Here is a 13438-nt window from a genome sequence, read left to right as displayed (position 1 = left end):
TTGTGTTCTATGTTTTAAAAATCTTCCATCTTTGTTTTGATCATTTTAGTTAACGTTGTTGACATAAGTTGGCTCCATTCTTTTGTAGGGTGGTAGGATTCACACCACTGTCAAAGGTACCTTGCAGGTGCGGAATAAAATCAACAAAGGAGAGTGCTATTTTATAAAAAAATTTGGAGTTGGATTCAATAGCGATGTGTTTAGGCCAACCAAGCATCAGTATCATTTGTCTTTCAACTTGAGGACTGATGTTAAATCGATTGTTGTTTCTGATATTTGTACGAGTGATTTTGATTTTGTTGATTATAACATCATTGAGAAAGAAACGTCTGACTCCCCTTATTTAGTCGGTAATAGATTCTTCCTCACTGTTATCCTTTTTTTAATTATTGCGGGTCTTATTTTTTTCCCATACTCTTTGCTGCCTTTTTTTAATTTTTAAACGTCATTAGTTTATTCTGTATCATGACTATTTCCTTATTTTTAAACTCTTTGCGGTTATAGTTTTGTGTTTTTAATGTTTTGTCACGAGTAATCTTATTCTGTATCATTATTTTTTTCATTAACTGTGTTTTTTATGTTTCTGTATTCGTTTTTTATTATTGCATAATTTTTTTCACAAACTCTTTGCTGCATTTTTTTTTGTAGACGTCATTGGTTTAATCTCAGGAATTGGGAAAGTTTGTGATCATGTGGTTTCTGGTAGGAAGACAAAAATGGTGGTGTTGGAGCTTGACGACCTGAGGTACTTACAAATGTTTAGTTAAATGAATTATTTTTGTCCAGCTCTGTTAGCTTATATTTTACGCGTATTAACGTTGTGCTTGCTGCAACTCACGTGTAGGGGTCATAAGTTGGAGTGCACTTTGTGGGAGCATTATGTGGATGGGGTCCAATCTTTTTTGGCAGACAACGACGATCCTCATAACGTCCTGATAGTCCAATTGGGAAGGATTAAGTGTTTTAGAGATATGTTTTTTCCAAACAACGTTGTTTTAATTTTTGCTTTTATAATCAGTTTTTATGCTCGTTATTTTAATTAATTTTGCTTCTGTATTCAATGTTTATCTGAACCTTTTAACTCAATAGGTAAGGTCGGGATAACAAATACAAAATATACAACAAGGATTGTAATGGATTCAAAACTGAATGAGATTGTTGAGTTCAAAAAATGGTGTGTACCTTCTTTCTTCAGCTCATTTATTCGGTTATTGATTAATGGATGCGAGCTGCTGAATGAGTGCTGCTAAATTGCGCGAGCTGCATTTCAAGAGGGTTTGTTTTTTAATTGCTGTGTTATGGTTAAAATGTATTTTTTGTCGTTTTGTGCTCTCTCTTTGCGCTGTCTATGTTCTGTTCTTTTTTTTTTAGAATAATTTTTTTTCCCTTTTCATTTTTTTTAGGGTGCCGGTTTAGATCAATTTCCAAATGAGTTAAATGTTCTGAATGAAAAGTCAATGTTGTCCAAGATAAATGTTAAGCAAAAAGATTTGAACACAAATAGTGAGCCCAAATATCAAGTTTCCAAAATTTGTATCAGCGAAGACATAATCTCAGCGTTCATTAAGTCTCTTATAGATCCAAATGTATGCTGCTTATATATTTCTTTTAGATAACTATTTTTCTTATACATTATATTTATTGTTGTTGGTTGTTGTCTATCACAGGATGAAGCAAATTTAGATAATGCACGCGAAAATGAAGTTGTTTCGTCGGAACTGGAAAAGGCTGCGGTGAGCTATGAATTCGATTTAGATTCATGTTATTAAAAATATATAAATACATATTTGACATACCTTTTTTATATGAAAAAAAAAAAAAAAACACAAGATGTTGAAAGTCAGACCTGTGACAGTGCTGACGTTAGTGATGTCTCTCTGACAATGTTGACACCTGTGCTCACTTCTCATGATTCCATTGCTGGAGAATTTAAATTTTAAGCTGTTCGGCCGACAAAGAAAATAAAGCTTGAAAAGGAGTTACGTACTGTGGTTCTTATATTTTTATTTAAAATTCATTTGTGTTTATATGTGTTTTTTCTTACGCGAAGTGAAAACAGTGATAATTTATTTTTTCTTTATTTTTTTAAATAGAGATCTTAAATACATTATCATGCTCAGGGATTCCTGATAATAAATTAATCTTGAAAGTTAAAGTTCCAGTAATGCTATTAAGAAATATTGATCAGTCGAGAGGTTTATGCAATGGCACGAGATTGCTTATTACCAATTGTACTTACAGGAAGCAATATAGGGGAAACTGTGTTAATCCCTAGAATGACGATGAGCCCATCGAGTCATACATTTCCTGTAAATTTCCAAAGAAGACAATTCCCCCTGATTGTATCGTTTGTCATGACTATCAACAACAGTCAAGGACAATCACTTTCACATGTTGCAATTTATCTCCCTAAGCCTGTCTTCACTCATGGACAATTATATGTGGCACTGTCTAGAGTAAAGAGTAAGCATGGATTGAAGATATTGATACTTGATGAAAATGGCTGCGTTACGAATAGTACCCTTAATATAGTTTACAAGAAAGTATTTCAAAGACTGCTATAGTATATTGGGTTCTTTCTTCAGAGATATAACTTCGTTGTATGATACAGGTAAAGACAAAAAAAATGACTGTTTATTCGCGTCTCTTTTCCTTATCTATCTTCAAAGATATGACCTTTATTATCCTATTTTCTTTCCTATTTTTAATGTAACAATGAATGACTGTTTTGTTATTTAAAAAAATGACTGTTTGGGACCTTTGAAATACTGACAAAATGAGTTCGGCCCGGAGGGCCGACCCACCATGCCAAACAAACCAATTTTTTTTCCCGTCCATCGGCACGGGTAATTCACTAGTGTAATTATGAAAAGGGAAAAGTTAAAAAATTTCCCTAAGGTTTTTCTTAGAATTACTTTCTTTTTTGTTATTTATCTTTTATTATTGTTTCAGTCCAGTCCACCTTCTAACATTGTTAAAAATTAAATTAGACTATTCATCTTATCCCTGTAAAAAGATAATGTAATGCTTCTTCTTTTTAATCCAACTTTTATTATAATACTAAGGCAAATAATCAAACATTTATTACATATTCAAACTCTTTACTCCATTAGAATATGTCAAATTTAACTTAAATTGAACCTTTTTTGTTTAAATTAAATTAAATCTTCATTTATTTGAATTTTTTTATATTTTCTTATTTTATTCACGGTCAATCCCTTTATCATTTGTGTATTTGCTCATAGCTTTAAGCGTAACGTTATTGAGTACTCTACATTAATAGACCAATCTATTTCTTAATATATTAATATTTTTTTATTTTCTCTGTTACCTATCTCTAGCTTATATTTCTTTATTTTAATTTTTGAACCTTGAATAAATATATATTTTCATATAAATTGATTACTTAAATAATCTATAATTTTATTTATTAAACTTGAGATACTAATACATTCATCAAACTCAACTCAAGTCAATTTTACTAAAGATATATAAATTTGTAATAAGAAAAAATCATAATGGATATATTTGAATTTTTTTTTGTTTATTGGCTTACATAAGTTATGTACCTACAACATTAATATTATCTCAATTATGTACTATACAAAAATTTTTGAATTAATTTATAGTTAGAGATGTCATTTTATGAACCTAAAGCCCCGTATCACGATCATTATATTTTTGTTTGATTTTTTATTGGATAATAATATGTGATTTATTATTTTTTACATTAAAATATTTGAAATTTGTATCATTTTTTTTAGATATTTGAGTATGTTTGTAATTTTTTAATATAAATTATAAAATTGCATATAATTACCGAGTCATGCGATTGAACCAGTGACTCACTAGTTGAACCAGTGACCCAATGACCCAGTACCTCGACCGGGTCAATGACCGGACCGATTTTAATAACATTTAGTGATATTTATTTATTTTTCGGATAAAAAAGTATTTGATTTCTTTCTTTTTCTTTTTTGGTAAACAAAAAGGTATTTGATTTTACATTAATAACGATCACAACTCTGACGTATTAATAAAGTAGCAAATATTTCATGCATTATGCGAAGAATTTAAAAATTTAAATAAAATATAATCAAAAATTAAATTATAAAAATATATATCATTTGAATAAAATTTAAAAAGTATATTTAAAAGTATTTTAAATCATAATATATATATATGATTAATTTTAAGTTTAAAATTTAAAATAAATATTAAAAATAGCGTGTTTCATTTTATAAGATAGAATATACTAAGACAGGGAGATTTAAATATTATTAAAATTGAATTATAAATTTACTCTCATTTCATATGCAGACATGGATAAAAAGATTCTCATTCTTTTTACCAAAAAAAAATCTCATTCTTTATATTTGGTTGAGTTTTAACTTAAAGGATATGTTCAGCATTTACTTAAAATTTAAGAGGACCAAATTTGAAAGGTTAGATTTTTCATCGAGCAAAAGTTAAAGGATTAACATTTTCTTTTTAGCTTTTTTATAGGGTTTTATAATTCTCATTCAACATGAGAATTAAAATTTTCCTACACACCTTTCGATTTTCGTGCTGATATGGATTCTACGTATAATTTTTTTTAACACATGAGTTCCGCGTGCTTTTTTATCTCTACAATATAAGATTTTAATTCTTATTCAACATCATAATTATAAAACCCTTTTTGATATTCACGTTGAGAAATGTGACATTGTCGAGCATGCGGTTGTTGCCTTTGACATATTCTTCCTCTACTATCATTTGTGTTAATGCTGTTAAAATGGCAGTTTGGTTTTGGCCGAAGGAAAAAAACTTTTTCTTCGGCTTCGCTTGCCTCGTAACACATGCTGGTTATTTAAATTGCCAACTGGGCAAACTTTTTGGTAAAAAAGTTAAATAAAATATTATATCTATCTTTTTTATGTCTTGCTCTACCTATTCATTCCAATATCATTAAATCAAAATCTCACGAGAAGAGAAAAAAATAAAAAATAATTGACATTCTCTCTAACAATGTTGGAAAAGAATAGATAAAATAAACATAAAAAAATAAGTAAAATATACTATGTAAAAAAAAAACTTTCGCAATTTAAGTAGTTTTATATTTGTACCTATTCTATTTACTACTCATAACATGTAAAAGTTTTTCAAGATATATTACTTTCCCTTCCTAAGTATTGTAAATCAGATTAATAAATTACAACTGTGGAAAACAATACAACGAGTAATATTGCAAAACGATAAGATCTTATTTTCCTTTACTATATTTTTCCTGTAATCAGCTCATGAATTGCTTTTCTTTGCTCCTAAATCCCAACATTGTCTATATGCATAATAAATAGGGATTTATGAATACTGTGTCACAGAATGAAACTTGCATCATGCTACATTCACAATGTAAGTGAGCCCCACCAATTTTTGTAAAAGAACAAAAAATAAAAAAGTAATGCACATATATTATGGATAGTAATGATATGTCCCATCATTGTGAGTATAATGGTAGATGTTTTGGACCAAGTTAAAATTATTTCTTTTTCTGCTTTAAGGTTAAACTTATTTACTTTTATTAATAAGTGATTCGCTACAAAAGGATTTTTTTGTTAGTGAACATGTCACAGTTAGTTATTTCCTTTTTTGTAAAGACGGAGAAACAAATTCAATTTTATCTACTCTACTATTTACTAGGGTGTTCATCAACCGATCCAAACTGATTCAAATCACGGTGACTGAACCGAAAAATCGAAAACCAAAAAACTAAAAAACCGAAAAAAAAACTGCAAATTTTAATAGAATTGGATCGGATTTCGGATTGATTGATGAAAACCGATCCAATATATTAATTTCTCTCTACCTATTTGGGTCTTTTCCAAATTATATCCCAAAAATTTCTAAACCCAACACATATTAACCCATCAACTAAACCCAAAAAAAAATCTAGTCATATCTCATCAACAAAATTTCATTTGTGTAGAACTTCATATCTCATTCTCAAAAAAAAAAACTATATTATCATTTACTTATTCTTTTGTATTTAATTTTATTTATACAAATATATAAAAAACATTATTTGCACAATAATCATGAAACAAATTTTAAAATCAAATTATCACTATATTTATTCCTTTTTCTACTTTTTTTTCTAAGTGCAGAATAACCTCAAGGAGTTGCGGATTCTTTTCAACTAATTGGGATCTGTCTGTAAAAAAGAACAGTCGATTTTCTGCTGCAACATAACCAACTGATTTCCCTAATAAATATTACAGAAAGCCTCCACTGTATAATAATCATCACAAATCACGAAAAGATAAATGGACACGCAATGCACAGTTCTTAACCTCGTCATATGTATCAATACGTACAAGTATACAATTTGACAAACTTGGTGCTAAGCTAAACTGTACGGGGACGAATATATATTTGGAGAAAGAAATATTAATGAACTACAGAAGGCTTATCACCGGTAACAAGGCCGTCACTTGTGTCCTCGATCTCTGTTACTCGAATGACTAAGCCACAAAAAATAAGAAAACCATAAGGAAAAATATTAATACAAAGAAAATCTTGATCATCAGCCACCTATTAGAAGATATGCTGTTCAGATACTTCAACAAAGCCCCTTGTGCCCCCTCTACGTTTGCCAATGTATCATCCATGTTTTCATCGATCCTGCAAATTAAGTACCTTTATTAACCCCTCCAGGCTCCAATGTCTCAATTGGCCAATATGAATAAGGCCATAATAATAAATAATATCTAATCGTCATAAATACATAATTACACAACAGCAATAAATATTTTCATAATCATACATAAGTAAGCAAATTCCAACATTGAAAGTGAAAAAGTTGAGCGAGATGAAAAAAATGTCATTCTCACCATTTTACCAAGTTTACCTAAAGTTTGACCATAACCTTTTTGCAAATAAGTTAAGAAATGTTTTACAGGTAAATTCACAAGTTAACCAGTTATCTAACAAGTTCGACAACATGGTTGCATGACTTTCTCCCCTTCTACTTTCAGTTCATCAATTTTTTGTAAAAGCAACCGCACATATCCAGAAATTGATAAAACAGCTGCATTTAAAATCAAAATTCAAAAGAATACAGCCAATACAAATCCCAGCATTTGCTGGCACAAAAAACCAAGCTTTCACTTCCTCTGGCACTTCCACCAGCTAATAATATAATAATACCAACCTCATTTGGGATTAAATAAGGAAAAGCACAAATAACTTTACAATGTCCTACTCCTATGTACACCCAAGTCCAAGATATCTCGAAACATACTAAAAGAAATCAATGACCAAACAAGAAACCAACAAAAATTATTAAAAAAAGGTCATAAACAAGAAGATATACTTACACTGAACACTATTAGAGATATAACTATTTTATTTTATTTTTAGTTGAGATATTCTAGATCTTTCTCTTTTCTGTTATGCTCTTCTATATAAGAGCCCACATATTGTACAAATTAATTACCTAATCAATGAAAATGATATTTTCCATTTTCTCTCTTTTACCTTCTAATATGGTATCAGAGCATTTTTATCCTCCATGAATGGAGATTCCGCTGCAATCACTATTTTTTTTTCTCTTTGTTTCCTTTCTTTCGGATCTGATCCCCATCTGTGAATTTTTTTTTTTTTTTATCATCAGAGCTACTCTTTCTCCTTTATTTTTCTATGTCCATTTTATTTTATTTTTAATCTTGGTTTCGGGTCGTCTTCTTCAATGACTTTCCCGAAAATAGCTTTGCCCCGCTCTGTCTCATTCATATCTCATCGCCTTCTAATATGGCAAATGGTATCATCGTCTTCTTTCATCTCTCACACTCTCTACCGTTAACATGGATCCCTACAAGCACCGTCCATCTAGCATCGTTCTCTCTCCCATAGATTTTTTGAATTTTCCAGATCTAATGGGTTTTCATCCAGATCCGTATCTCTTTTCTTTTCTCTTTCTATATTGGGTTTCTCTCTTAACTCTGTGAGTCTGTGAACATCAAAACAATGGTGGATCTTCAAACCGTTTGCTGCATTTTTTTTCTTCCTTTCAGATCTATTTCATTTGATTTTAAATTTTTGCATTTTTCGTTTTCCATCATCCCTGTTCTTAGATCGTTTCAGAGTTGTTTCAGATCATTCACATTTCAGATCGTTTTTCAGATAGTTTCAGATATCATCCATCTCATTTTTTTTCCTTCTCCTTCTCTGATATTTCTCTTGCTCGCATGGTTCACCATTCGCGTCCTTGTTGGTGTTGGATTTTCATCAGATCTATAATTTTTTTTCTCATCTATTTTTTTTTTCTTTCCATTTTTTATGTGTTTTTCTTATGTCTCTCCTATTATAGACTCTCCGATTAATGGCCTTTTCCGGAGATATATTTCTTTGCTACTGTGTGGCTTCTATTTGGCCTTGATTCCATGGCTGGGATGTTGAGTTTTTTGTTGCACACTAACTGTTTGCTGCTTTGTGTCACTAAGCCATTACACTTTAGTTTCTGCAATTTTGTTCAGAATTCATTTTTGGGTTATGTATTTGTTTTCTGAATTTTCTTATGCTGCCATTCCTATTTTGGACGTTATGTTGATGTGAGGCTTGTATTTGGCCAATTTGATTTTATTCCCACATATGTTTGTGGTGTTCTTCAAGTCTGATTTGACTTGTATTTGGTTTATTTTTGCCATTGTTTCGGCTTTATTTTGGCTTCCTATTCACGGGGAGCATTGTTCATGTTGGCTTCCTATTCAAGGGGAGCATTGTTCATGTTGTTGATGCTCATTTCAGAATTTTGCCGATGTCCATCCCGGCACAGTTTATATTAGGTGGCTGATGTCCATCCCAGCCCTTCCTTCCTTTACCAACTCTTCAGACTGATGATCATTCCAGTTGATTTGCTGTGCTACTGATTTCTCCGGATGATGTTCCGTGAAACTTTTATTTTCTTTCTTCCCAAGATGGAGTGTTCATATTATTCACCCTCCATCTTGAGGGGGAGTATTAGAGATATAACTATTTTATTTTATTTTTAGTTGAGATATTCTAGATCTTTCTCTTTTCTGTTATGCTCTTCTATATAAGAGCCCACATATTGTACAAATTAATTACCTAATCAATGAAAATGATATTTTCCATTTTCTCTATTTTACCTTCTAATAAACACCAAAACATTCATTTGTATTGTCCAACTTAGTCTCCCAACCAAAGATGTGAGATTAATTTTAGCTGTCACCAAGTACATTGGAACCAGTAGGAAGTGTTTCTATGGCAAGACCAGTACATATCCAAAGGAACAAAGAGGATCAAGGAATTAATTAAAGCGATACAAGGAAGGCCGGTTTCATGCGTGAGATTTAACTCCTCAAAGCATAGAATGCACTTTCAAGAGCAAAGTGCACGTGAACAACCACTCATTAGAAGGTATCAAAGGTTCAGAACCTTTTCAAGTACAAGCACCATAGTACTTGTCCATTAAGTTACCATGACACAATCTGTTCACTTTGTCATCAACAGTCAAGTATCCACTTAAACTTTACGCTCTAAAAGTTTACCTTGTAAAGAGTCTAAATTCTTATCCACTCAGTAAACAGCCAAACCAGCAATTTAAATGGCACGACATCCATAACTCTACAGTCAACATGCAGTAAACAACTTAATCATCTCCTACAGACAAGCAACCTGATCCACACACGCTTTACTCTATAATTTGCCCATACCTTATGCAAGTTATTTGTCTGCTTAGTAAGTAGAAAAAAAAAAAAAAAGCAATGCAAATAGTACGACATCACAACCTTATAGTCAACATGCAGTAAACAACCCAATCATCTCCCACGGACAACCAGAAACCAAAGCAACAGATTGCTAGGTAGAATACAAGGTTATTGAAGTCAAGTCCCAAACTCATCTCACAGTCAATCTAACCAGCATAGGCTCATTTGATATCAGAATTACTGACTAATCAAGTAAGGTTGGATCTAATAGTAACATACATCCTATATTGTATTGGAATACAGAAATAAAGGACAATAAGACTGTACCCATATAGCACACAAGTGAGAAATATAAAAACCTGATGGCAATCTCTCCTTGTTGTGAAACAAGTGTTGCTAGTTGATTAAAAATGTTGCTGAGCTCATGAATAGTGGACTCAACATTCTGAAGAGCCTCAGCTCTGCTTTGCATGTAACTGTCTTGCAATGGAACTACCTGTTGTTGCTGTTGTTGCAGCAACTGTTGACTCTCTCCATCCACATCCTTCCTACATATTTAAAGGCCAAGAAAAAATAAAATTGTATGAAATCATAGTTTGAGGTATAATTCAACCCAACCTGAAACAACCTTAAAATATTGGAGCATAATTTCATTATTAAATAGGAAAGGATCCACAAATCATGCCTTGTACCTAAAGCTCTCATTTTAGTCCCAAACTAGCAAATTTTTGCGGGGTGGAGCTAACATTTCAACTCTCATCCCTTTTGTCGGGCCAAGCCAGCCCAACAAAGGAAAATAGTTTGAATGAGTCAGCCTACATTTCTACATGTATTTTTGGCCGGCTTGTTTGACCTGCCAATTTCTCCTAGCCAAGCCAAGTTTAACTAGTCCTACAGTTTTGTTGGGCCAGGTTAGGCTGACAAAACAAGCTCTGAACTGATGAAATAATTAATTCACAAATTACTTGTGTAACCAAACAAGTAATTGAAGTCCACAAATTAAACTAAACGGATGAAATAATTAATTCAGTGAAGCTGTGAACTTGTGCTTATTTAAACTTTAAAGCGAAAACAAGAGAGGGATAAAGACAAAGTAAGTGATTTGAAATTAATATTGGTACAATGGTTGTGAAAAAATGCTGCAAAATTGAGTTATATTTCAATAACAGTTAAAGGAAAACAAATAAAAGAAGGGTATGTGACCACAATTTTACCCTATTTTAATAAACCAGTCTTGCTTAGAACCACCTCACCAGTTCCTTCGAACAAAAGAAAAAACTATGCATTTAATAATCTAATCAAGCATAATACCATAGTTTACCAGCATTACAGAAAAATTAGCAAGAAAACAACAAACACATACTTAAATACAAGAAAAAAAGAAATAAAAATTACGTACTTAGGAAACAACTGAGATGAAGATGGAGACCCACTAGCCCATGGGGGTGGTGCAGGGGCATTAGAAGTAGCAGCAGCCGACTTTATTGCCAAAGGACGTTGACGTACGAAGGGATTTGCAGATTCCTTAGAGGCAGAAGACGAAAACAATTGTCTTCTATTGTCATGTACTTTCAAGTTCTTCATAGAAAAACGATAGCATAACATAAGTGTCGGCAATGACAGCAGAAAATACGTAAAAGTTAAAACACACCAATAAAATAAAAATACAATACAATACCTCAGTTCGCATGGTGAGAACATCTTTAAACTCTTTCGTGGTGCTCATCAATCGGGTCTTTAGGTCATCCACAACCGTGGTTGAATGGCTAGTTGTGTCAGTAGAAGCGTTCCCACTCTCATTTGTAGAGTTGCAAAGTAACTGAAGATCCACAACAGCAGAGTTCAGAGCAGTAATATCTTGCTTAATAACACCCGTAAGCTCTTGGATTTCCATGGTGGGATCGTCAAAAACCGAAGTCCTTTTAGCCACTGCGAATCAAAACAAAAATGAATTGACAAGACACAATCACCGACATCATGAATAGAGTATTATATGAATAGAATTCAATTGAATTGAATTGCTTACACTTGGCGAGCTTGGCGAGCTTCTGAGACGTTTGGTGAATCCCATAGCCAATCTTGGAAGCCCTCTTATTGAACTCTGATTGAATTGCAACAGCAAATCGCTGTTCCTCAAATCTGGAAGAACTACTATTACTCCTGCTGCTAGGCCCATTGGGCCCTGACCCTGATTTCTTCAACCTCTCCGCAATGCTCTGGAATTCCTGCGTCCGATCCCGAAATGATGACTGCGTCGATTTGAAGTTCATTTTCACAGAAATTGTCAATTACCTCCAAAAAATGCGAGATCCGTGAAGGGGGTGTAGAAACCCTAGATCCAATTCGAATTGGAAATTGGATTGCATTTGCTGTGGCTGTGTATTGGTCAATCGGATAATCGGAATCGTTATTTAGTGGTTAGGAGCTAGGAAGACATGGACACGATCACGAAGGACGAGCTACCTCTGGAACCAATTGAAACCAATTTTGGAAATGAAGACGGTGACATTGCAGTATCGTCTTGTTCTATTGGACATTTTAGAGAGGGCTTCTCTTTCTAACTTCTAACAACATAATTTGCAGTTTCACTAATCCTATTAGTATAACATATTCTTTTTAATTCTTATATTATTAAATAAAATTTCAGATGACTTTTGTTAAATAACTTTTTTTTTTTTGGGTAACATAAAGGGGAAAAATCCCGAAAAACAATCAAGTCAAAACAGCACTACGAGAATTACAAATTAAAGAAAAGTCTGTCAAATACAAAGTCGCGGTAAGCATGTACCAAATGAACCTCCCAATTCTTTTGCAACCACGCTCGAATGCGAGTCACCAAACGAGACTCTCGAGCTACTCTACCATTCTTGGTGAGTAGAGTGATAATTGAGCTAGAATCACTTTCTAATAAACAACGCCTCCAACCACCAGCCCAAGCTGCTTCAAGACCTTTAAGGACACCCCATAATTCAGCAACAAAAGCTGAACAATGACCTATGTCATAAGCCAATCCCCGGAGCCAACGGCCTATTTCATCCCTGATGACTGCATCACAAGCAGCCCCTCGATCAGCACCCCTAGCTGCCCCATCAGTATTAATTTTTATCCATCCAAACTTCGAGAGAGTCCAACAAACAGAAATAAATTCATGAGACCTTCTAGTCTTAACACCATAAGATCAGTATTAAATAACTTAAACTCAACAAAAGTAAGTATAAAAATTCAACAAAAGTAACACGAGATTTTGTTTAGTAATAAAAAGTGTTATAAAAAATAATATATTGTCTGTATATTTACTTTAGGTTTGTGGGTTTCTAGTTTCTACTATTTGGAGTTATAATTAATACCGTATTATAATAAATAAATAGTAATTTTATTTTGTATCTATATGGAGTGTGTTTTGAATTTAGATTGTTTCATATTTAAAATAAATTATAAATAAAAATTTCTTAAAAGAGATTTTTAAAATAATTATTGGGAAAAATATGTGTCCGACAGTCATTTTAAAAACCTTGCACAAACAAATAGTTTTTCTTGGGTTAATTATTTTGATTAAAAAAAACTTTAGTTAGAATCAACACTATAAAAACACGAGAGATTCTATATGGTTCTTCTAAATAACTTGTATAACCATGTCGGGTACGTAGTTAGTTAAAGAAATCATGATCACATTATAAGCGTGTAGCAAGTTATTATGAAAAGGGAAAAGTTAAAATATTTCCCTCAGG

The 13438-nt window shown here is 32.3% G+C and overlaps 1 protein-coding gene across 1 annotated transcript; it reads right to left on the bottom strand.

Moving 5' to 3' along the window:
* Positions 1–6306: 6306 nt before the first annotated feature.
* Positions 6307–12273, bottom strand: LOC133291863 (syntaxin-32-like). Its single transcript, XM_061490189.1, has 5 exons — positions 11737–12273; positions 11389–11639; positions 11110–11288; positions 10070–10258; positions 6307–6663 (listed from the first exon to the last, which is right to left on the bottom strand). The coding sequence occupies exons 1-5, from the start codon at positions 11978–11980 to the stop codon at positions 6504–6506; spliced, it is 1023 nt and encodes a 340-aa protein (XP_061346173.1). The 5' UTR covers positions 11981–12273; the 3' UTR covers positions 6307–6503.
* Between the last annotated feature and the right edge of the window lie 1165 nt (positions 12274–13438).

This window comes from Gastrolobium bilobum, unplaced genomic scaffold, assembly GCF_033153095.1.
Source record: "Gastrolobium bilobum isolate Gb01-03AN ecotype WA unplaced genomic scaffold, APGP_CSIRO_Gbil_v1 utg8480, whole genome shotgun sequence".
Lineage (NCBI taxonomy): Eukaryota > Viridiplantae > Streptophyta > Magnoliopsida > Fabales > Fabaceae > Gastrolobium > Gastrolobium bilobum.
This window is presented reverse-complemented; position numbering and strand designations above follow the sequence as displayed.

Bases quoted from the DNA above. Each gene is read 5' to 3' on its own strand.
- LOC133291863 (XM_061490189.1), bottom strand. From the start codon at position 11,980: ATGAACTTCAAATCGACGCAGTCATCATTTCGGGATCGGACGCAGGAA. The intron at 11,289-11,388 runs GTATTGTATTGT...TTTTCTATGAAG, and splicing joins TTCTCACCATGCGAACTGAG to AACTTGAAAGTACATGACAA. The intron at 6,664-10,069 runs GTTTTTATATTT...CTTAATTTGCAG, and splicing joins CAAGGAGAGATTGCCATCAG to GATCGATGAAAACATGGATG.